This window comes from Phaenicophaeus curvirostris, chromosome 12, assembly GCF_032191515.1.
Source record: "Phaenicophaeus curvirostris isolate KB17595 chromosome 12, BPBGC_Pcur_1.0, whole genome shotgun sequence".
Classification (NCBI taxonomy): domain Eukaryota; kingdom Metazoa; phylum Chordata; class Aves; order Cuculiformes; family Cuculidae; genus Phaenicophaeus; species Phaenicophaeus curvirostris.
This window is the reverse complement of record NC_091403.1, coordinates 3317554-3341648: the sequence shown is the minus strand read 5'-3', so window position 1 is coordinate 3341648 and position 24095 is coordinate 3317554. Positions and strand designations below refer to the sequence as shown.

General features: G+C 42.5%; 1 protein-coding gene across 2 annotated transcripts in view; it reads left to right on the top strand.

Annotated features, from left to right (window-relative positions):
- Nucleotides 1–10259: 10259 nt before the first annotated feature.
- TBC1D2B (TBC1 domain family member 2B) overlaps nucleotides 10260–24095 on the top strand; it is a 33631-nt gene continuing 19795 nt past the window's right edge. The window contains exons 1-3 of one of the 2 annotated variants that reach the window (XM_069867076.1): nucleotides 10260–10593; nucleotides 18100–18253; nucleotides 23010–23175. In XM_069867076.1, coding sequence (XP_069723177.1) covers nucleotides 10261–10593; nucleotides 18100–18253; nucleotides 23010–23175 — 653 coding nt within the window. In that variant the 5' untranslated portion in view covers nucleotide 10260. Of the gene's footprint in view, nucleotides 10594–11152; nucleotides 11256–18099; nucleotides 18254–23009; nucleotides 23176–24095 lie in introns of those variants that run through there. The other variant, XM_069867077.1, reaches the window with a different exon arrangement.

Genomic DNA, 24095 nt, shown 5'->3' with positions numbered 1-24095 from the left:
GATGAAAACTGTGGTTAATTACTGATTTTAAAACTGTAGATAACTACACAGATCTGTATTTGATCAAATTAACGAACTTAACTCTTTCAGTGTGTGGCATATGTAGCGTGCTGGGTAGAATCATTTCTCTGAATTAAGGTCAAACTGAGTTCAGACACTATATATGACGTTATCTCTCTTGCAGAGATGGAATCTGCTCCAGTGTTTGTTGGGTTTTTTTTATGAGAACACCATATTAATAGTTTTTTAATTAAACCCCCTGAACATTGAAATGTATATATTAAAAAAATAAATAGGGATTTTGTTGCAGAAATTATAAGAACTCATATTCTAGAAACCTGAATAGAGTCAGATTCTATTCTGAAATAGTGAATAAAGTCAGCCAAAGACAGATTTTGGTAACAATAATTTGTGGAATGGGAAATGTTGCACTTGTCAGCTCAGGATCCATAATAAATCAATTTGGGCTGAAATAACAGGAGGTTTTAAAAGAGCTTGTGATGTGATTGCCCACCACACCTCAGCTGGGACAGACAGTGGGATGGGATTTGATGAGGAAGGCATTAAAGATAATAAAATTATAATTGCTCATGTCCTCAGAAAGACGTGTGTCTGAGACAGCAACGAAGGACATTGGGAACAGATGTTCTGCCTTTTTCTCTGTATCATTTTGCAGTTATGGGTGTCTTGTAGAGATGTTAATGATGCTAAGTGACTATTAAATTCTCTTTGGTGGGGAAAAGGTAGAGAGTGTTCTTAGAGCATCAGCATTACAGATGAAAGTCCCTTTATTTAACTGGAAGCTCTGCCGTTCTTGTGTGTAAAAGACCTTTTACAATCTGAACTCCAAAGGAAATTCCTTACCACCCTTTCCCTTTGTTTCATCTGCAGGACCAATGTCAAGCCGAGCGCGTCCGCCTCGTGTGCTTTGCTGGGGCAACATAGATTACTCGTTCCCTCTGCTCCTTCTCAGTGAAGATTTGCTCAGATCCAAATATTTTTAACACATAAATCCATGACTCTTGTTGTATCTGTTCTGCACATGCATGATTAATCTGGCACGCATGCTGCTGAGCGTGTGCTCACAAGCCCTAAAATACAAACGCCAGTTTGCATGCTCTTCCCCAGTTCTCTGCACATGTAGGTTGAGGCTGTGTGTGCCGGGAAATGTAGGGTAAAGTGGTTTAATTCTGCTGAAGAGGGTTATGGGCACCAGTCCAGCCTCCTCCTTTTTTACTGTAACATTTTTCAAGTGAAATCAGTGGATGTGGCAGCCAGCCAGGAGCAAAGCAACTCATCGCTGTGGCCTTAATCACAGCTTGTGCAATTCAACACAGATAAAGCTTGCTCTGTTTTGGATGCTCGCAAGCTACACGAAATGGTAGCTGATCGTGGAAAGGGTGATAACTGAACGCTTCAGTCTGGTCTTTCCTGTAAAGCTCTGTCAGCAAGCAGGTACAAGGCGTCTCTGTTTACTTGATGGAAATGCTTCTCAGTTCAGTCTGAAGCAGTGTTCGTCTGCCCAGTTCCTGGTGTGGGAGTTAGATGCAGCTTTTTCATGGATCTTTCATCCCTGAGGGTTATGGGCTACTCCTCCCATCACCCTAGAGGCAGGACTGATAGCAAACTCATGCTAATCCTATGTAATTCTTTTATAGAAATCTAAAATGCAGGGTTACTTTAATGGCACTTAGAAATAAATTGATATTCACTAAAAGAAAATTATCGTCTGTTTAGGAATCTGTTCAGCTTTGACATTACGGCCTGGCAGACCCTGAGTGCGAAAAGAATATTGGGATTTTAACCAAAGTGATCTGGTTGGTTTCAGAAAAGGGTGATGCTACTTTTTTGTGTGTAGATATAAGAAGTGAATTTTTGAATCATTGTCTTTTCCAAAATCTCTGGACTACAGGCCGCGGTTTTTCCTTTTGCCCTGCATTCGTGTACTCAGCCAGTAAACAGGCAGCAATCACAGAGCACAGAGAGAGGAACCTCTTCCATCAGGTGATGATCTGACACCGGTCGTATGCCTCTCTGAGGCAAGTGAGCAGCAGCCAGAAGGGCCACTTGGAGATAACGGAGGTGTTTGTGCATCTTTGGTGAGCAGCCTTCATCCACTCCCTGCATCAGAGATTCTCGATAAAGGTATAGGTTTTATATATCCTCACCTTCCTCTTTAAGCATGCAGTTGGTTAAATCATACCAGGTTAAATTGCTGGTTTCTGCCTAGTTCTTTGAGCTGAGGATCCAGTGCCATGTTGGTTGTGCTCAGCAGCACCGTTATCTCTAGAATGTTCCTTTGACTTCGGGGATTTTAGTCAAATGTGAATAGTTAATCTGAGACTGCTGAAAAAAAAAGCAAAAAGTCCTCCTTAGCCATATCATCTGTGCCTTAACACACGTTGTTTGAATGTTCTTTGCTTTGCTAATCTAAACAAAGAATATTTGAGGTCTCATAAAGAACACAGGCATCCGAGTTTGCATCGCATTGTTATTTCCTGTAAGAATACCGTGAACTCAGCCAACCTTCCCTCTGATTTGCTTGTTGAAATGAGTACACTTTGTACATCGAGAGGCTGCAGACTTACCACTAAATAGCACTGCCCTCAGCGTTATGAGTAAGCATTTGATAAAACAAATTCTGCTAAAGCTAGAGTAAATATTTTAAATGGTATCTTCATGTTTTGACAAAATCCTCCTGGTAAGAAGCTTGAGATCTGTTGTCTCCCTCTGAAATGTCAGTGTATCATTTGAAGGTTCGCTCGGGAGGCTCTCTGGTGGATTGTAGTCTAGCCAGAGGACTAATGCAGTGCAGCAGCTTTGGCTTCAGGTCTCTCAGGTTTGCCAAGAAGCTTGGGGCTTACTCTAATTACACAGAAATAAAGTCCACTGCATTCAGTGTATTGAAAAGTATAGCTTTGTTAAAGAATCATACCAGTTAGTGACCTATTTATGGTATTTTCGCTTTAATTCTTTTTCTTATTTTCAGCAAAGAACTCATAGAACAATTAGTATTTCTGTAGTTCATCTGTTATATTAACCTTGAGAATACCAGTGCAGAGAAAAGATAGGGTGAGCAGGGAAAAATAAGCCTGTTACGTAAGAAGAGCCTAAAAAATAGCTTGACTTAGTAAAATGAAACTGAGGGGGTTACGAATCCTGTGCTGGAATCCGGGAAGCTTGATTCAATGACCTGGGTTTTGAAACTTGGAAAACCTCCTACCCCTCCCCATGCTCTTTACCTTAAGATATAAAGCAGGTAGAATTTTTAATTGAGAGCTAATCTGCTGCTATTGAATCTAATAATTTACAAATAAATCAGATTCTTCATGGCCTTTGATTCTAATTAATCTTTTTATGTCCCACTAAAAATAGGGAAAATTAAGGAATGTATGCAGGAGGAAAAAAAAGTCAAGGACGCTTCTCTAGTCTTCTACTGATTTATTCTGCCCCCAAGTAGGACCTTCAATCACCTCTGTGACTGCTGAGGCTGCCAATTGCTAAACTCTTTTTTTAGCTTAGAAATCCATTTTACGGACAGGAGGAAAAGACAGTCGTGGCAATAATTTTTAATCAAGATTCATAGGCGATTTCTTTTCTGTGAATGGGATTTGCTTTCTATCTGGTATCATCCTTTTTAATATTTCTGCTAATTGTGACACTGGTAGCGTTGCTGGCTGCGTGTTTCTTTGTTTTCTTCTTGAATCATGAAATAATTTCAATCCCTCTTTTGCTTTAGTTTAAAGATTTGTGTTGGCTCACAATAGAAGTTTGGGGTTTTGTTGTCAGCTTGGATTTATAATCCTCTGTGATGTATGGCAGGGATTTATGACTTGACTGTTCTGCATCTTTCATCTGTAAGCATAACAAAATGGTAAAAAGAGTTTGTTTAAAAACAGGAAAAGTGGCCACAGGGAGCTGCTGAGTACCAGTGCTTGCTCTGGCCTTCTGCCATCTGGAGATCTCTCTAACTGGGAAAAAAATCTTTCTGTGATCACCTGTTCCAGTTTCCGTAATGCTAAGATTATGTAGGTACAGGTTACTCTTTGGTTTCCACAAATAATTCTGCAAATGATAAAATGGTTTTTGATGTGAAAAAACTTCTGCGAAATTCTCACTGATATGAATGTAACAGGGTCAGAGTAAGAGTTGCTGACTGCCAGGGAAGCCAGTGGTTTAATGTAATTCCAAATTTGGCATGTATTGCTAGCAAAAATGGGCACAGGAGACCAGCTGCCTGGATATGATGGGATAATTTGCCCCTCCCGTTTTCTTAGATAATGCTATTATTTTATATGTCATATAAGACATATATTATATATGTCTTAGAAAGCAGTTGGGGTTATTTTGGCTCCAGATTTGAATGTTGTGACTTACTCTTGAATCCGTATTTCCTCAGTTTTCCATGTGCTTCCTGTCTTAAGCCAGAGCCAGAAGTTCCAAAAGAGAACACCACAGGAAAAGCTGCTCTGGTAATGTTTGTCTTGAGCAGAAACAAATGGCAAGACAGATTTCCTGCAAAATCATCTTCTTGTGACGAATGTAGCCTGGATTCTAGACCAAACAGTCTGGCTAAATCTGTCTATTTTAGATGAGATCATATCAGTTATATATTCTAATTTAAAACACATGTAAGTAGCTTTCACCTTACTATCTTTAGGGGGTTTTATCCCATTCAGATTTTGACATTTACTCTTTACTAGAATATTTGATTTACTTCTTGAAAATATGTGCATGGACCTGTGATAAAGTTAGGAATTAAAAGGATTTGAAGAAAGCTTATTTGCAAAGAGCTGTTGTGACTGTTTGTTAGAGCTTTTAACTAGTATTTGTATAAGAATGTTAAGCACTTCATAATCCATGTCAAAAGAAAAGTTCCTGTCCAAAACATTTAGGCTGGCATTCATCCCACTGCCGTTTAAATACTGAAATGATTTGCTGGTCATTGGTATCTGCTGTTTTGCCGTTGATGCTAGATGGAAGCTGGAGAGAATAGACTGTTCGCTTGCAACATATGCTCCACGTGTGGATTATACTGAACTTGCAAGGGCAGCTTTAAGCCTCAGTTAAATATCTAAAGCCTGGGGAGATGAATGTGAGCATCGTTCTGTGAGATGGACATTCAAAGTGAAGGTAAAAAGGTAAGAAATAAGAAAAGCTGTCTGGGTAAGAACTCCAGCAGCGGGTGTTGTTAGCGGTTGGGTTTGTGTGTTGGTTGTAGCTAGAAGCCAATAGTGAATCATCCGCTGAGGCTCCCAGAGGATGGGCTTGTCAGGGCTCATCACTGGCTGCAGTTCCTGGGAAAGCCCACTGGAAGATTTCCCTGGGCCAGGGAAGGTTTCTCAATATGCCCGTGACTGCCAGTATCTCACATCAACACGAAGCCTCGGCTGTGAACTGTTCTGTCTGTGGAGAGGTTTCTGTTAGGATTTCAGTGGAGGGAGGAAAGTGCTCCACAGCTTTTGTATGCGGAATGAAGGAAGATCAGGAGTTGCTGAAGAAACAGTTTGGTGTTGGCAGTTAATACAGAGAAAAGGTGTCAACCAGGATATGGTGTGGTAAGAAATGAGTTAGTCAGGAAAAGGGGCACGGTATTATTGACAGGCGAGAAAACTGGCTGGGCCTCTGAAATGTTGTAACCTTAGGTAGCCCTTTACTAAGTTCTCACTCTCTGAGGCAGTGGATATAAAACTTTCGTGACCCATTCTATCCCACTGGATCTTTCCTGATTTCATTATATGTAATGCTTCCATGCAGTATAACGCAGTTACAAAATAAAAGGATTACATGTAGATTTTTGTTAAAGTCTGTTCTATGATCTCCTCTGAGCTTTCTTATTACTGGACACTTCTGGGAGTCCCCATTATATGTACAGATCATTAAGTTCTCCACTGGGAACTAAGTATACACATGGAAATAAGTTCCACTCTGAGCAGCCAAAATAATTGTTTTATTAATTGTGTCATTATCTGTGTTTATATCACCTGCTCATTAATCTTTTATCTTTACAACAGTACTTTGAATTCTTCTGCTTGCCCTCTTATCAAGCTCTATCGCAGTTCTCAAGCCAGTCTGGATCTACGTGAATGCTGCCAAGCCAACTATTATATGTATACGGATTGTTGCTACAGTTAAGTAGTTCCTGCTTTTCTGTTCATAAGGGGTCTGATTTGACTCTCCTCTACACGGCCATCAGTTTGCCTGGTTATCTTTACAAGTCAGATCACAGATGTGTAACTAGAAATCAGTGAATTGATAATTGTTGCTTCTTCAGAGTGAAGAGTTCTTGACAAGGTGCAGTGAAACAAGAAGTAAAACCAATGCATTTAATGTTGTCGCATGTTCAGCTGGCTTTATGTGAGACAGTTAACTGAAGTTAAACTAGGTCTTTCCTACTGAATCAGAAACTGCAAATAAGCTTCCCTGCTTATTCCTGTTCTGTATCTCTCCTGCCATTCTGAGAGGGGCACACAAATGGTGTGCATGCGAACCAGAAAAGGAGCACCATCTAGTGTTTAGAGAATCATACTGGAGAATGAAAAGTATATGAAACACTGCCCATCAGTTAAAACATACAGACCGTGTAATCCTTTGGCTGACTTCTTTGTATATAAGGAAAGAATTTATTCTGGAAATGTAATACTATGGTATTCTTTGTGGACATTGCGGTGACCAAGAGGCAAGGGAATGTACAACAACATGTCAGACTGCATCAGAAACAATAATTTTGGGAAAGTTTTTGCCTGTTTGTCTCCATTGTTTAAAAAATAGAAGCTTAGGAAAGCTTTAGGTTTCTGACCTCCGATGAATTTATATAATAGTAGTGCAAACCATTCACTCATGCAATAATGTATGCAAGTTGTATACGTAATCAGAGTATAACAGAGTGAGTGTCTATCAGGGCAGTGACACTCACGGATAACATTCTGAAAGAACCTGCAAAATATTTGTTAAACTGGAATAAAAGTAACCATTTAGCCTGTATCTCAGCATGCAGGTTTGGGCTGGCGCTGTGTGGGAGAGGGTTTGAGGGGAGACTGTTGTCTGTAGCTCCACTGTGCTGAAAACCAAGAACCGGTAGATGTTCAGTGTGAGCTCTGAAAAATTCTGGGTTCATCTCTAACTGAACCCTTGTATCTCAGAAGATACCAGAAGAAGAGACAAGATCATTTTTGCTTTCTGTTTTGTGAAAGGAAGCAGTGTGCGCTCTCTGCCATTCTAATTTTGGAGCTATGATCTCACTCTGTCCAAAAGCAGGGTACAGATGTGCTGCTTAGAATTTCTTGGTGTTTCCTGCACTTCTGTAAACACGACAGTGCGAGCCTGGCATACACACTTGCTGTTCTCTCTCTGCCTCCATATCCAGTGATGGACTCTTTTCTTGCATACTCTTCTTTTAAAGACGAACTTATTCAAGAACTGTGAATGCTTATATTTATTGTAAGATAAACCCATTACAATTGTAATGAGTTAGACCAGTCTCTCCTTTGTCAGAGTAAATACAACTGTGGTTGTTCTGTGTGTAGGAGGTGGCCTTGTTCAGTCAAAAGTACTATTACTACAATATTTGGAGCGAAAAATGTGCCGAAAAAGAGGAGAATTTCAAATATTTTCATGTTTACAAGCTTTATGGTTCTTTTGGAACTATAACTACTACTCTGTAAAATTTACTTGACTGTTGCCCTATGGTTAGGAGTTAAATGCACACCAGAAGGTTCTTTGCCCCTCGGCTCTGGGCAGGAGGGAAACTTCATCTTGTGAGATGCTATTTGTATTGGTTTTCCAGACATTTGTTAGCAACAGAATGTCGCCTATATCATCTGTGCATTCTGGACTTGAACACATAGAAGGAAGAAGGAGGTTAATGGGAAAAGTATTGTTTTCATTTATATTCATCACAGCAACTAAGAAATAAGTTGTAATTTACTAGTCCACATCTGGATCTGTTTGAGAAAAAAATGGTGATGCATGAAATAAGGAACTTGTTTCCCAAGAAGGGGAACTTTCTGTTTACGTGAATCAGCTGTGAAATTAGGGGATTGTCCTGCTTTGAGTGTTGTAGGGAAGCTGAACAGAAAACTAAAAAAGAGAAGTACTGACAGCAAAAGTTTTGAGGATTTAGGAACTGATTCTATAATTTGCTGCCAAGATGTAATTATTGATAACTGGTTGCAGTCATGGGTCCTCAGCACAAAGAACAAGGCCATGCCTCAGTAAATTGATGAGATAATGTAGCAGATCAGGGATAAGTGCTGGGGCACTTAACCTTGTCCAAATGACTGAGATAAGCAACTGGCAGCTTCTAAAGAGAATCAGTTTTGTCCCTGCGTAACTTGTCTTCTGGCAAATGAAACTTGCCAAGAAGGAGTATGATACTACCAGAAGACCAAGAACACTGTGTGTTTGGGGGAAGAAGACACTGAGCGGTATATATGGAGGAAGCAATACTGACATGCTGTTTGAGCAGGTCAATTCTTATTTCCCAAATTTACAAAGAAAGCCTCAGCTCCTGATAGAGCAGAATTTGTTGTTCTAACCTGGTAAAAAAAAAAAAAAAAGAAAAAAGAAAAAAATGCCTGCCTTAGTCTGCCTTAGTTTGCAACAATTAATCTTGCAGTGGATCACACTTCACGTCTTGAGCTGGCTGGGGAGTTGCTACAGCAAATCACTCGGGTTGCTGTGCTATCAGAACGTTGGCTGTTTACTCACTCCACCCTTCTCTTATCAGGAGGTGACATCCGGAGGGGACGACTGGAAGAATTCTGCAATCCCTTCTGTCAACATGAAAGTGGAACCCATGAACAACCACATTGGATAATCAGGTGCTTTAATATCCTTTATGTCCTTTAGCACAGAATGACAATATTGTCTGGCAGATGTGAATGACTTTTATTGAGAAATAAATCAAGACATTTGAAAACAAGGACAGAGCAAGAAGCTCTGGGGAATTTAGGATTTCTGGATTAACCTGAACCTCCAAACTGTCAGAATTCAGTCAGATTACCTAGGTCAGATGAACCTAGTTCATAAATAAGCACAATACTAATAAAAATGCCACTGCCAAGGATGATTTTGACAGCAAACCTTTTGTGCTGTGTTTAAGGTGCAGAATGAAAAGCTGTCGTTAAGCACAGAATTCTCTCCTCCAATTTTTGGATGTTTATGCCACATCAGACCCTTTTCTCATTTGCACCCAGAGCGTTAGACGTGTTTGATGGAAACAGGAGTACGCTGTGTTCCAAACACAAGGAGAAATAGCATGAAGTGATGGTTACCTCCCTGGGGTGGCTTCATCTCCTCATGGTTCTCTGTTATTAGCACTAGAACTTCCCTGGAGTCCAGAATATGAAACTCAGGGAGGTTCTTCTCCCTCTGTGCTCGGCACTGGTGAGACCGCTCCTCGAATCCTGGGGTCAGTTCTGGGCCCCTCACCACAAGAAGGATGTTGAGGCTCTGGAGCGAATCCAGAGAAGAGCAACAAAGCTGGTGAGGGGGCTGGAGAACAGGCCTTATGAGGAGCGGCTGAGAGAGCTGGGGGTGTTTAGCCTGGAGAAGAGGAGGCTGAGGGGAGACCTCATTGCTCTCTCCAACTCCCCGAAAGGAGGTTGTGGAGAGGAGGGAGCTGGGCTCTTCTCCCAAGGGACAGGGGACAGGACGAGAGGGAATGGCCTCAAGCTCCACCAGGGGAGGTTTGGGCTGGACATTAAGAAAAAATTTTTCACAGAAAGGGTCACTGGGCACTGGCAGAGGCTGCCCAGGGAGGGGGTTAAGTCTCCTTCCCTGGAGGGGTTTAAGGGACGGGTGGACGAGGTGCTGAGGGACATGGGTTAGTGTTTGATGGGAACGGTTGGACTCGATGATCCGGTGGGTCTCTTCCAACCTGGTTATTCTATGATTCTATAAACACACAAACAGTTTGTCCAGGGCCATTCACAAGTTTAAGAACGGGAAGATGCAGCTTTTTACCTGCTGCAGCTTGCACTTCCTATAAGTTTTCCCCCAAATAATCTGATTTGGGGGCGATTTTCCAACGCCCGGGTAGCGGGAGAGGAGGGGGGAGCACCGCTCTCCCTGAGGCGGGGCGGGGCGGGGCCTGAGCGCGGCCGAGGGGCGGGGCCTCGGAGCCGCCCGCGGGAAGGGGCGGGGCCTGTGCTGTGGGGCGGGGCCTCGCCTCTCCCTGCCCCGCGGGGCGGGGCCCGGGCTCCGTTCGCGGTGTGGGCGTGGCCGGTGCGGGCCCCGCGGTGCCGGGGGGCGCGGGCGATGCCGGCCGCGGGCCCCGAGGGCGAGGAGGGCGGCGGCGTGGCGGCCGGGGAGCAGGCGGGCCCGGGCCCCGCCAAGCTGTGCGGGTACCTGCAGAAGCTGTCGGGCAAGGGCCCCCTGCGCGGCTTCCGCACCCGCTGGTTCGTCTTCGACCCGCGCCGCTGCTACCTCTACTACTTCAAGGGGCCGCAGGAGGCGCTGCCCCTCGGGCACCTCGACATCGCCTCCGCCTGCTTCAGCTACCACCAGCCCGAGGCCGCCGCCGCCGCCGCCGGGGACGAGGCCGCCGCCTTCGAGGTGCACGGCCCGGGCGGCGCTGTGGCCGTGCTCAAGGTGGGAGCCGCGGGCGGCGCCGAGGCCCCGGGCCCGCTCCCCTCCCTGTCGGGGCCGCAGAACCCCCTTCTCCCGTCCCCTCTCCCTCCACAGAGACCCGGGCTTCCCCTTCTCCCCTCGTTGGCGGGACCCGGGGATTCCCTCTTTGCCCCCTCCCCTTCCCTCCCCCCTTCTCCCCTACTTTTCCCTCCCCGCTTTCCCCTCACTTTCTCCCCATTTCCCCCCCTTTTCTCTCTATCCCTTCTGTCTCCCCTCATCCCTCCGTTTCCCCCCCATCTCCCATTTTCCTCTCCTTCCTCCCTCCTTTGCCCCCCATCCCTCCTTTTCTCCCCCCTTTCCTCTCGAGAACCCGGGGATCCCCTCCCCCTCCCCTTTTTCTCTCCCCCCACCTTGGATTTTGTTTTTAAGGCGTTTTTCTGGAGGGGCAGGTGGCTCCTGCTTGGGTGGGAGCTGTGGGAGCGTCTGGGGAGAAGGAGGATTTCTAAGGAAATCGGGTGGGTTGTGGGTTCGAAGGGAAAAGGGATGGGCTGGGTTTGACTTTTGGGGTGTCTGTTTTGCGAAGATGATTTATGGCAGAAGTCCTTGTCCCGGACGAAGGAAGAGGAGGAGGGAGAGCTGCTCCTCGCTGCTTTGCCAGGACTCGGGCTGTCCTGGGGCGAGAGGTAGAAGCTGGGGTTGTCGTACATCTTCTCTTTGTTGTCAAGCCTAAGGAAAAAGCCAAGGAAACTATTTCCACTTAATAAAGGAATAAATTCTCCTGAGCATCCATTATTTTTGAGCTATTAAAATATTAATATATTTCCCCCAAGAAACTTGGTGAATTGAGCATGAGTTTTTGCATGAACTGTGTTCTTTTTTTGGCAAGATTAGAATATAATCCATACAGTAATAAACTAAACTAGCAGAACTTCCTATTGCATGTTAGAAAAGATCTTTCTTGTGCATCTATTTAACATGGAGATTTGAGCAATGATAATGCTGAGATTGTAGAGCATGATGGCACGAAGCTCTACAATATTCTGTTATCGTCACATAAACATTTGTCAAAATAAGGTCTCGTTAACATATTTAAGTTATTTAACAGGGCAACTAATATGATAATCTTTTAATCTGTATTTGGTTAAGAAATATCAGTGTTGGCAAGCAGTCATGTGTAAAAACTACCTTTTTCTTTGTATAGCTGTAACCAAAGTTTTTATTGCTTTCCATGAATCTGCCTTTATAGCCTGAGTGTTTGTGTTACGGAAGTTAGAAGTGCAGACTTTGTGTAAGCTTTGATTTTTTTGATAATTTGCGGGGGGGGGGTTGTTTGTTTCTCTTTAATTAGTGTCTACTGATTCTTATGGGGAAACCTCCAGGAAAATACATAATGCACTTTTTGTTTTGAGGATCCTTTTTGAATAGGAGGGCCTTTGTTGAGAAACATGTATTTTACGATTAGGATTATAGTGGGAAATAATAGATGCCATCTGTGTAATAAGCAACTAGTCTGTCAAACAGTGCTCTAGCAACAGCCTCAGGCGTCTTCTGCAGTTGTGACTATACAAATCATACTCAGCACCGATGTGTAAGTGTAAGGCACAGGGGGTTTCCTTTTCCATGATTTTCTTCATCTTTGACATTACTGCTCTGCCCGTACTTTTTGTATTCCTTCTTTTCTTGTATTGTCTAGGAAAGTACCTGCATGGATTAGCGCTCTCCTCGTGTTTCGCTTTTGGGGACTGAGAAAAGGTACCAGTTTAGGAAGTCAAGGTCATTTCTGTAATTAGCAGGAAAAATAGTTTTGTATCTTCTACCTCTTGCATTGCTACGGTGCTTGCCCTCAAGTAGCCAAGTGATCATCTATAAAAATGCTCTTATCTTATGGGTATTTATATAATAAATGGGCAATTAATGAAAAAGTTTGGGGATGCTGCAGGACAAACTGGCCTTTTGTGGCTGTGTGATTCACCAAGAGTTAAGGCTTCTGCAGCTGGAATTAATTTTCTTCTTCCCAACACGATAGTTCTCTAAGGCCTTTAAAAACATCTTTCAGCAGAATTAAGTAGAAATAGCATTAAGAATGAATTCAAGATGTTAAATAAAAAAAAAAAGAACCCAACCCAAAAAACCCCCCCACACTGACTGAACCAGCCTCTGTTGAATATAAATGTGATTTAATCTATCAAGGAAACATTATACACAGAGCACGAGGAATCACGTCAAGTCAAATGTAGTCTTCTCCCTGTAACTCACATGCCTTGTTTTCCTCAATTTGCTGCTTGTTCAAAATTTCCAGATCTCATGATCTGGTCTTTCCTATTCAGTATTATAAGCTGAGAAGAGCAACAGAAATAAGCAACTGAAATTCCAGACTTGGAATGATGACGCTGTTGAGGAATGCATTATTTCTTCATAATGCTTCAGTTTTCTGTTAATGTAATGATTTCATCATCTGGATTGCTCAGTCTTTGTCATTTAATGGGAGCTGAGGACTGTATGATGTCCTTGGGGTTTGTTTCTCCGTTTGGTAACTTCAGAAAAAAATATCTTGTAGCCTTTACAGCAAATCAAATTGTTCATAACTTAAAAATGTAGATAACCAATGTGATGCTTGCGTGGCTGTAGTTTTTCAATGTGTTTCCTACAGTTAAATCACATTAGAAGATTCTAAGTGTGTGTAAAAAGCTTTGCCATTTAAAATGCTTAACAAGTGTCATCACTGCAGATAAAGCCACAGAGAAAATTGTCCTCTGTAAATGATTTATGGATAGATTATGTTTGAAACTATTTTCCTGGAAAGGACCTGGTCCTGCAAATACTTTCTGTAGCACAAAATGCTGGTAATACAGGCAAGTAACTATTTGTCTGTGTTTGTGCAGTGAGGTCTGTCATTAATGGAGAAAAGCATTAGTGTTATAGAATGTGTATAAATGAACAAAGGGCTAATCTCTCATTTTTTTTAAAGCAGCGTCTTTTGGAATAACACGGTTCACTTTCTTTTGAAACAAAGAAACGCTGACCAGTAATGATAGACTATGTGTCTACTTAACTGGTGTGTGGATAATGTGTGAGCAGGCGTGAATTGGGAGGGGAACAGAAATCCCACAGGCTTCTTTAAGAAAAGGCTTTTCTGGGTTATCGGACGACTAGTAAGCGTTCCAGGCATAGCAGATTTTGGAGGCCAGATCCCTAACAGTATTGGGCACCCAACTTGCTGAAATTAGAATTACTTGGGAGCTTTTTGCCAATGATCTTTAGGGATGTAGCAGTGATTAGTAGTGGGGTGCTCAAGCTTAAATAGTATTGCCTTAGGATGGAACCACGAGGGCCTAACTAGGCTGAGAAGGGAGCTTAATAGGGAAGGGGATTTGTTTTCTGAGTTGACACGCCCCCCCCTTTTTTTTAAAAACTTTGCTGCTTAGTGGATACAATAATTAACAACTGGGCAGCCTTCTGAAAAAGCTTTCTAGCTCCAAGTTTGCTGTTTGGGCGGAGCAGGATTAGTAAATCTTAAGATTAATGCAAACTTTCTGGTGGCGTGCCCTCTTCTGAAAAAGCTCAAGCGTGAGTTTGTCTGTGTTCAGAAAAAGTTTGTGGTAAGAATTTCCATGAGTTTCCCCAAAATGGCAGGTCTGCTGGTTGCATTTCTTTGGACTCTTGAAAATGATTAATATTGGCGTGCATGTTCCACCAGTGGGTCCAGGTAGAGGATGCCACTGGGTAGCTGTTTTCCCCAAATTATTCTTCTGTTTGTGCCGTAAGTGCATCAGAAGGCAGCTGTTCCTGCAGCATCCTTGATGGGAGAATATAGGGGGCTGATTTTAAGTTAATGATAGTGAGTTTCTGTCATTCATGTTGGAAAATACATGGGAATCATAGAATGGTTTGGGTCGAAAGGGACCTTAAAGATCAACCAATTCCAACTCCCCTGCTATGGGCAGGGACACCTTCCCCTAGACCAGGCGGCTGAAGGCCCCACTGTCCTTCTCTTCATCTACACTGTCCTGTGTTGATACTATTGCCTCTAAGTTTGCAATAGTAATTCCTTACCTCACACCAGTTAAGATGATTTTTATGCTGGTTTTTCTTCTCACAGAAATGCCTCCATTAAATTTGTTCATTACTGCAGAGCCACGCAATAGTTTAATAAAAATAAGGATGCTGCCCCTAGATTAATGTTGTCTCTCTCATGGTGGGCAGTAGCCACGGACTCAGAGGAGTCATGAGAAGTGAGACAAGCATGGAATTGTTCCTTTATTTTGACAGGTAAAGTGAATTGAAGTATTTGCAAATTTGTCTTTTGTTTAGGAGAAAGGGAAGAGGAATACTTAAAATATTCTGTGTGGTTTAATTAGTTATTTTATGTGTAAAAGAGTACCCTGAGAATTTCTGTTGAATTTTACTTAAACAAAATTAATCTTTGAAGTTTATTGTTTGAAATACTTTTTTTTTTTTAAGATGCCCATATAAACGCAGGAGAAGCTCTTCAGAGAGTGGAAAACTCCATAAGGGAAGGAAGCCTGTGTATGTGATGGAGAGAAGGCAGAGTAACAGGCAGGGTGCAGCAGGGTACAGAATGATTCTTGGGAAAATGAATTAAAATCAGGGAGTGAGAACATGTAGTGCTTTGCTCTCCCTTTTACACAGTTACACCGTAACTGCTAGCTGACCTGATGCGCAAGAGTGACGTTGGTTGGACACTGCGGATGCATGTACTGCTCAGCAGAGAACAAGGAGAAGGAGCGACTCCCATAAAACTAATTCAGTTTTCTGAAGGCTTTTGGGGAGAGGATAACGGGACAGGTTGTGGAGAAGGCTCATTAAGTTGCACTAGTCATGGGTGGAAGTTAATTGTAGGTGTAAGTGAGCTTGGCTCTGGGTGAATTGCCTCATTAGCTGTGTTGTGGTAGCAAAGAGAACCACTGCAGCCCCACAGCTTGTGTCGGTGGAAGCTCTCTGAATTATTGGTGGTTTTCTGCTGGAGCACAGTAAAACGTTGCTTTGCAAGGCCTGTGTGCAAGTCTGTATAAAGGGAATGCAGGCTCAGAGTTAACAGAAATGAAGATTTGCTGGTGGATAAAGCTCCAAAGGAAATACTTTTGTTCTAGAAATAGGAGGTGTTTACTCTTTGCAAAAGTGACTGGAGTCTAGATTTCGAGCCTGCTGCTATGGTCATTCCAAAACTGCTGGTGCTGGCTGTGTGGATCGAAGTTTCTCAGTATCTAGTTCCTCAACACATTGAGGAATGTCACAGACACTTCTGAACTATCCTTTTCCCATGTCTTTTTTTACGAGGGAAATGTTTTCCTCCAGTTCCCTGTGAGCAAGAGATGTGAAACTAATTTCCACTTCAGAATAGCACTATCTTGCTTACATACCTTTCTTACCGACTGAGAAAAGTGAACCTGCAGTGTCCTCTTGTATCGTGCTTTGGTTTATTTCATTACTTGATTTGATTCAAGAATGTTTACGTGAGTTTTGTAATGTCTTCCCATATGTATGATGTACTGGGGGGAACTAGGGCAGCAGCTCTGGGAATCGTTGAGTCTGTTTTCTGGCTAACTTCCTTGCACAGTGCTTTGGAGCCATTTGCTGCAGGATGTTGTGGATGTTAAAGCTCATATGGGTACAAAAAGCCAAATTGTAAAATAGAAATCTGTCTCTGAGTGTTAAACACTAAGATAGATGAGCCAGGGAGAGCACCCTGGGGAAGCCTCAGTTCTCATTTGCTGTGTTGCTTATGCTCTGTCCTGTGATTAGCTGCTCTTGCGGTCAAAATGTGATGGTAAATGGATCTTCAGTTTGACTGGACCAAAAGTGTTCTCATATCAAAAATGGACACAAATCTGTGCTTTTTATGTGCTTTATGCAGCACGTGCCATACTTTATTGCTAAGGAAATCTGTGGTGTTTGTCGCTCTGCGTTCTTTTGCAGTTGTGTCCTGCACAGGTCCCCTCGTCAACAACTCCCTGTTGTAATGAACAGAAGTTGAGTTGTCTTTAAAGAGTAAAGACAGTCATTGGCCCAGGTAACAAGGGGTTTTAATTAATAGTGCCACCCAGCACTTGGGAAGGAGGTAGGAGAAAGACTGGCTGAAAGATAAGCACCCTGTGTGCTTGGGCAAGTGTCTCCTCACAAATGTGAACCTCCTTTTCCTGAAGGTACAAGTGTTGCTGTATCAGGTGCTGGTTCTAGACTGGGGCTGAGAGGTGTTTGGATTAAAAACTACTTTTCTGAGGGAGCACCTGCAATCAATTAGTCTGTTTTTAATATTTGTAGATCGTCATTTGACAAGCTTTGAAATTATTCTGGTAATTGTGACTCTTAATGAGCTTAAAGATACATTTGAGTTCTTGCTTACTTACCTGCTCATGTTAATGAATGTTGGCTTGCAGATTAAATATTGCTGTTGGGGTTGGTTTTGTTTTAAATATGACCTTCTGGTGTGGTTTAATTCCAGCCAACAACTAAGCACCACACAGCTGCTCAGTCACTCCCCCTACCCCATGGGATGGTGGAGAGAATTGAAAGAGTCCAAGTAAGGTAACTTGTAGGGTGAGATAGTAACACTATAATAATTGAATTAAAATAATAATAATAAAAATTGTAATGAAAATAACAGCAAGAGAGAGAAATAAAGTCCAAGGAAGAGAAGTGGTACGAATGAAAACCAGTTGCTCACCACTGTCTGACAACCGATGCCCAGCCAGTCCCTGAGCAGCAGCAGCCCCCTGGCTGGCTCCCCCCAGAGCTGTCGTGCTGAGCATGACATCAAATGGAATGGAATATTCCTTTGTCCGGTTCGAGTCAACTGTCCTGGCTGTGCCCCTTCCCTGCTTCTTGTGCACCTCCAGCCTTTCTGCTGGCAGGGCATGAGAAGCTGAAAAGTCCTTGACTTATAGTAAGTGAAAACATCAGTGCGTTATCAATATTATTCTCATACTAAATTGAAAACACAGTTCTATGCCAGCTACTGGTAAGAAAATGAAATCTGTCCCAGCTGTAACCAGGACACCTTTCTATAGAAGTTTGTTAGATTGAGGTCATCAAGAAATACATATGTAGATTGAGTCATTCCAGCAGCAGGCATTAAAATGTGTTATTAATTTGGTTTCTGCTGGTAATACAGCAAGTTAAAAATAGAAAATGTGAATTTTCCTGAGTGTGTCCAGGACCTTTTTTTCATAGTACAGATTTGTAGTTATAGGTGAACAGTGCTTTTTGTGTAAAATGCAAGATGCTGCTGCTGCATTTTCTAATGATTGAGTGTAAAACTGGAGAAAAAAATTCATGTGACTGCATCTGATGCCAAATGGATTTGGCATGGAAGCAGGGATGTGTAAGTGTGCACAAGGTGTACCTGGTACATTAGTGGTTATTTCTCATAAATCGTACAGGTTTTGGATGGGGATGCCTTGCTGGTCTGCTAATTACCTGATTTTTTTATTGCACTTGCAATTACTGCATTCGTGTCCTAAACACACGCAGCAATCTCATCAGTGCTCTGGTTTTTTTGTGTTGTAGGCTGCAACTCGTCAGGATATGACATACTGGCTCCAGGAACTTCAGCAGAAGAGGTGGGAATACTGTAACAACCTGGACGCAGCGCAAAGGGACAGCCGAACTTCCCCTACACCCAGTGACTTTTCCAAAGGCCTTGTTGCCAAAGACAACCCTGGTAGGTCGAAAGTTCGAGTAAAACCAGAGCGTGTGTTTCTATTCTGTGTCAGTTAAACAGTACAAGCTGTAGCACTGGAGTAGAGAACAGTCTCAGGAAGTTCTTTGTCACATCTTGGTATCAAGTAACTCTATGTAAACTTTGCATATGTTGACAATGCTAAAATTATTTAAGGTAAATGTAATTTTAGGTGTGATTTCATCTAGCTTATGAAACCTATTGATTTCTTTAAGGACACTTTTTAGGAATGGAGTAAAGTGGACTAGCCCTGTGACAAGGAGGTGTTAAGTGGCAAAGGAGCTGTCTTTTAGTGGTTGCAGTGTCTTAAAACCTGGTGTGTTAAGTATCCTGAGATATAAACTCCAGTTTTTAATGGAAACAGTTATATTTTACATTCTCAATGACTATATTTTGTTTCCTGCCTTTTAAAACTGGAAGACAGTTTGTGCTGATGCTACATGAGTGAAATGTAGTCTCTGTAATACTTTTAGCGAAAGAAAATGCAATTTTAGACTTGTTTCAGAGTTATAAAAACGTATTGGTGTATTAGACAAAATTGTTCTGCATTTTTTACTACACTGCTCAGGGACTTTTGAATTGTTTTATTCCTGAAGCATTACAGCAATGAAGTGCTTGCTGATTTCTGTTACCCATCAATAAGACTGAGTAAAATCCTGTTCTGTGCCAAGTTAGACATGTCACTAAAGCTCTCTTGGGTTTAAACAATCTTGGTCAGATGCATTCCATCAGCAGATTTTGGGTTTTGTTGATTTCTGTTTGCTCCTACTGCAGACCCAGAAATGTTCATCCCTTTTGTTCCCCGCCCTACTCTCCTCTCCCCTCCCCCAGTTCCGATCCCATGCTGCAGCATTGTCCTCTAACCCAGATTACTGCTTGCATTTGAGAGCAGTTTGCTTGTGGCTGCTTGCTCAACCACAGCTGGCTCGAGGAGATGTGTTTTTGGAGGGGCTCCCATTGGTGTTTCAGCTATGCCGATCGCACAGCTCGTCACTGCTGAAAGACAGGCCCAGCTCTCGCCCTTAATGTAGCACTGGTGCTGATCTCACTCTTCCCTTTCGCTATTGTAGGGAGCGCAACTAAAAGGAAACATCTTTCTCCAGGTTAGTTTTTGGCCATTGTAGCTCCCTGAAGTCGTTTACAGATGGGGACAGATGAGTGGCAGGATTAGCCCAATAGAATTGTTGGGAACACGAAGTGGGGTGGTTTGAGGCCACCTTCCTGGCAGCAGCCAGTCTGTTCAGCAGCTTGTCAAACCCTGTGCTGCCAGAACACGTGTGTTGGTGTGCACACATCTAAGACCTTGCAGGTGCTGGGAAGGGTAACAGCCTTTTGCTTTTTCCAACTTTTGCCTTTCTACCTTCAGCCTCTTGTTCTCTGCTACGTAGTCTCCCTTTTTGGTTTTTGTTGTGTTTTTTCTGGCCCTGTGCAGAGTTGGTTGAGTTCTAAAGTTAGCCAAAAAAGGAAGTTTTTTTTTTTTTCTTATAGATTTATGAGTGGAACATATTTACTGTGCAATCAGGTGACTTCCAGAGCTGATGGGAGGGAGGGGACAAATGGCTAAATTTGGGAAGGCAGAGTAAAGGAGCAGATAGGACTGTCCTCTTTGGGCAGCAGGCTGTTGAATCAGATCAGCTATAAGATGTAACTTGGCCCTGCATCTCTGTCCTTTCTTGTTTGTGCTTCTTCCCTCAGAGCTTCTGTACAGTCTAAAATGAACCTATTGGCAGCACAGCCTGTGTAGGTATTGCTCCCTCCCTCCTGTTTTGCATCAGCTCCAGTGATTGTAATCCAGTCACTTCACATCCTGGTGTTTTCCTTTTCTTGTAACTCTTTGGGAGTGTTCTGGATCAGCAAGCTGAACCAAGTTGAGGAATATTTTCATTTGTTTTTTTAACTGTTATTCAACCCAGTGCAAGGAATGGCAAGATGAAATGCATGGACTGAGTTGACCAATCCCTTACAGGGACAGCCTGCAGTTAAACTGCATTAGGTAGAAGTTGTAACTGCATCTAAAATGTCTCATTTTTGAGGGCAAATCACAATGATGATCATCAACTGAAGTGTTTTAAGTAGGGATTTCTTCTGGGGAAAGTGCAAAGAGCCTGAATGATTGGTGATTGCTGTATTTTTTTTTTTTTTAAAACAAGTACTCCAAAAGTTTCCTGTAGGGAAGGGAGGCTCTTTAAGGCTCTGGTTCCATGTTGATGGTCAAGATGTGTCGTCTGTTTTTTTAAAAAAGTGGATGTGCATTCGATGATGTGCTTTTTACTGGAGCACAGAAATGGGTTTTGTTTGTTAGTGCTCGAGCACTTGATGGGGAAGCAGTCTGTCTTCAGTCCAGAAACAAAACTGCTCGCTGTCATCTTGCCTTTTATGTTTTGTCGTTGTTCCCTTTGCCCCAGTTTAGAAACCTGGACTAACTGGAACACAGGTAAAGCTGAGGTATTGCTTTATAGATTAGGTTGGAGAAGCTTTAAGAATATTAAAGGTAGTGAAAAATTCTTTAAAATACTTTGCAAAGTGGGCTGTGGGAAAGCTAACGTAACAAAAATGATTGTCGGATTTGTCATAGAGCTGCCTTAGTACCATGGAAGTCAAATGAATGATTTATTCTTTATAGTGTATGGGATTATTTTTTTTCTTGGAATTGATTGATTGTTAATGTAGTTTTTATAAATTCAGTTCTTAGTTATGCTATTCATCAACTCTTAACTTGCGTTCATGAAAAAATGGTATGTCTTGTATTTATAAGATTGTTGTTTTGAAATGAGTTTAAAAACGAGATGATTTTTTTCACCGTGATTGCATTACCAACCACGTGGTGTGGTTGTGCTGCTCCTTCCGTGCAGCCCGTGCCTCTAACCAGTCAGCTGGTTCATGTACAGTGAGCAACCTCGGGAAGTGAGAGAAGGTGCAGGCTGCTTAGCGTGTCTGTTAGTGGAAAGTAATTCATTTGAATTCCTCAAGAGCTGAATTTCTTGTACTGGGGCCATACCATAAAGAGGTTTAGTAGTCTTCCCAAATCATACAGGCAGAATAAGTATGAAAGCAGAATATTAGTATTCCACCCTGATTTTTAGTGCTTATAAGTTTCTGGTGTGGGGGGTTGTTTTGTTTTTGGTTTGTTTTGGAGCATTTTTTGTTTATTTATCTTTTGGCTTGGTTGGGGTTTTTTTCAGGGAATGGGGAGGGGCAGTTCCTGTCAGTACTGCTCATAAAGTAGTCAAGGTTGTGCCTATATTTAAAAGGTGACATGATATATTTCTGTTTCAGGTACCATTTTTCAAGGGTTTAAGAAATTTGCCGTGTCAATGATCTTTTGGTTTTAGTATTTATCACACTGTTCTGTCTTTCTACTTCTAATCTTTGGCACAGGCTAAATAAAAGTAACCATCTGCTGAGTGATGGGGGGTTACAGCTTGCTTAAAGATGGGCTTGCTGCTAGTGGCAAGTAATGGTCAGAACAGACTGGAAGTTCAGTGATAAAACTGGGTATTGTGGTTTCCCAGGGTTTTTCCCCTCCTGCAGAGAACTGTTTAAGTCAGAAGTTGTCCAGTGTGTTATTTTCTGCTATAACTGCTGAATCGAGTCTGAGAGTCTTCCCAAAAATATTTAATCTGATTCAGTACTTTGTGAATGATACGGAGAAGAGTCTGAAAGTGACATTTGAGCTTGTTTTTAACTATTCAGTGGGTTTGTATAAGGTCATCAGCCCCTTCTGCTTCGCCATAATGCGTTTGGTACATTCCATACTCTGTTTCTTACTCCCTCTGCTTGGTGGAGGAGGAGTAAGGGAGGAAGCAAGCTCTCCAGGAGAACGGAAACACTGAGCTAACATACATACTCTGAATTCTAGTACGTGTTGGACGGCATGATTGGAGGCCTGGCTAGCTCTGCCAAATCATCTTGGAGCCTGTGGACCTCACTAGCTCTGGCTCAGGGCTAGCACCTATTCTTGGCTGGCTCCTGCAGAGCCATTTGGAGCCTCCGTGAGTGCTGGCACGTGTGTGGTGCTGGGCCTGACCCGCAGGTCTGCACGGCCCAGTGCCAAATCTGTAGCTTCGCTGAGGTGCACAAGGGTTTGGATGAATTTAGGTAACGGCTTAACCAGAACTAACTAATCGTCGCTGATCCATTAGGTCTGCAATGTGTCTACAGTGCCCATGCTCGTGTTCTTGGCTCTGGGAATGCTCCAGGATGGATTTGCACAGAGCTGACTTGAGCCCGTAAAGCTCATTAACTTGTAGCAGCCGTGTCACTTTTAGGATGAAGCACACTGAAAGCTGTGTCATGGCGGTTTTGTGACACTGTTCCTGACTCCAGAGTTAGGATAGACTTGAGCTTTATTTACAAGGTTGTGTTGTGAAATAATATAATGAATCCACTTTACTTTTTTATGGCTTTATAGCTGCTTAAACTAGATGAATCTGTGTTGACTCATTGAGATTGTAAATCACTCGTGAAATAATGCTTCACGAGTATCACACGAGCCCATGGATCCTGTTGCCAGAAGTACGTAGCTGCAGTGGGAGCTCATGGAGGAAATCACTTGACTGTTTTTGAAGCTCATTTAGAAAGCATTTTATAAAGCCATGTTGCAATGTAGAATAAAACCATTGCTAGCAGACTTAGTAGTACATGACTTCATATCGCCACTATTATTTACTGAAAGGTTTGCCTATTTCTTCTTCTCTCCTTCTCTTTCTCTTTCTTTTTTTTTTTTCTTTTTTAATAGATTTGAGTATCCTAAGTCAAAATGCTTCAGCAGAGAGAGCTAGAAATATTCTAGCTGTGGAGACTTCTCCTACAGACCTGGTGGGGGAACAAGCAGCTTCCCAACCTGCACCGATCCAGCCAAGTGCCATCAATTTCTCACTGAAACAATGGAGTACGGAAATCAAGTAAGTTGGGGATGTGGGAAAAAGTTAGCATGAGGTCGAGAGTTGCTGGCAGAGACTATTTCGTCCTGAAAGCTGTGTGTATGTGGTAGGCAGTGCTTTTTTGGATTAACTGAGGGTGATGGGGTGGATCGGTGTATTGGGCTGTATCTCTTCAAGTAAACTGTTTCTTTATTATACCTAGTGTTTGAGAGGCATAGTAAAACATCGTTGTGTAGCATTATTGATACCTGAAAGGGAGACTCAAATTCTGGAAAGCGCTTCTGGTGTTGGATTTGCTCTCTGAACCCAAGAGAGCCCTCCCCTGCCCAGAGGGAGCCCTGGAGCTGTGTTCGCAGCTAGTACTGCTTTTGATCCTTCATTGTGTAATGGAGCTGCTAATTGCTAGCATTGTAGTAGTCATAACATTTAGTGCTTATGAAGCATTTTCAGTGATTAAAATCAAAACAATTATTTAAATATTTTTTCTTTCTTTTCTTAAAAAGATAAAAGCACAGATTTGAAATAGATGTCATTTGGATTCCTGAGAAAAAGTGTCAGATGCCTTCTGAACAAGAGCAAAACCACCTCTTTTCCCCTCGGTCTTAATGAGTTTACTCTTCAGCATTGTTTTAAGGAAAGTGGTCCTACTGGTTTTCAGCTCTCTTGTTATAATTTCTTTCTAAATGTTTTTACACTTGGCCCACGTAGACAGAACTTCTGCTTCTACTCGGAGGATATTACAGTGCTATTACAGAGCTGTAGCCTTGGTTAACTCGACCACATCCTCCCTGAGCTGCAAGTAAGATGTTGTTTGGTTTCATCAGCAGTGCTGAGTTAAACAGATTCCTTTTAAAGGTTTCCTGTTAAGCGCGGAGATCTGAGAGGTTACTAAGTGTTGTTGGCTTATGGGTTTTTTTGGTTGTGTGGGTTTTGTTGTTTTG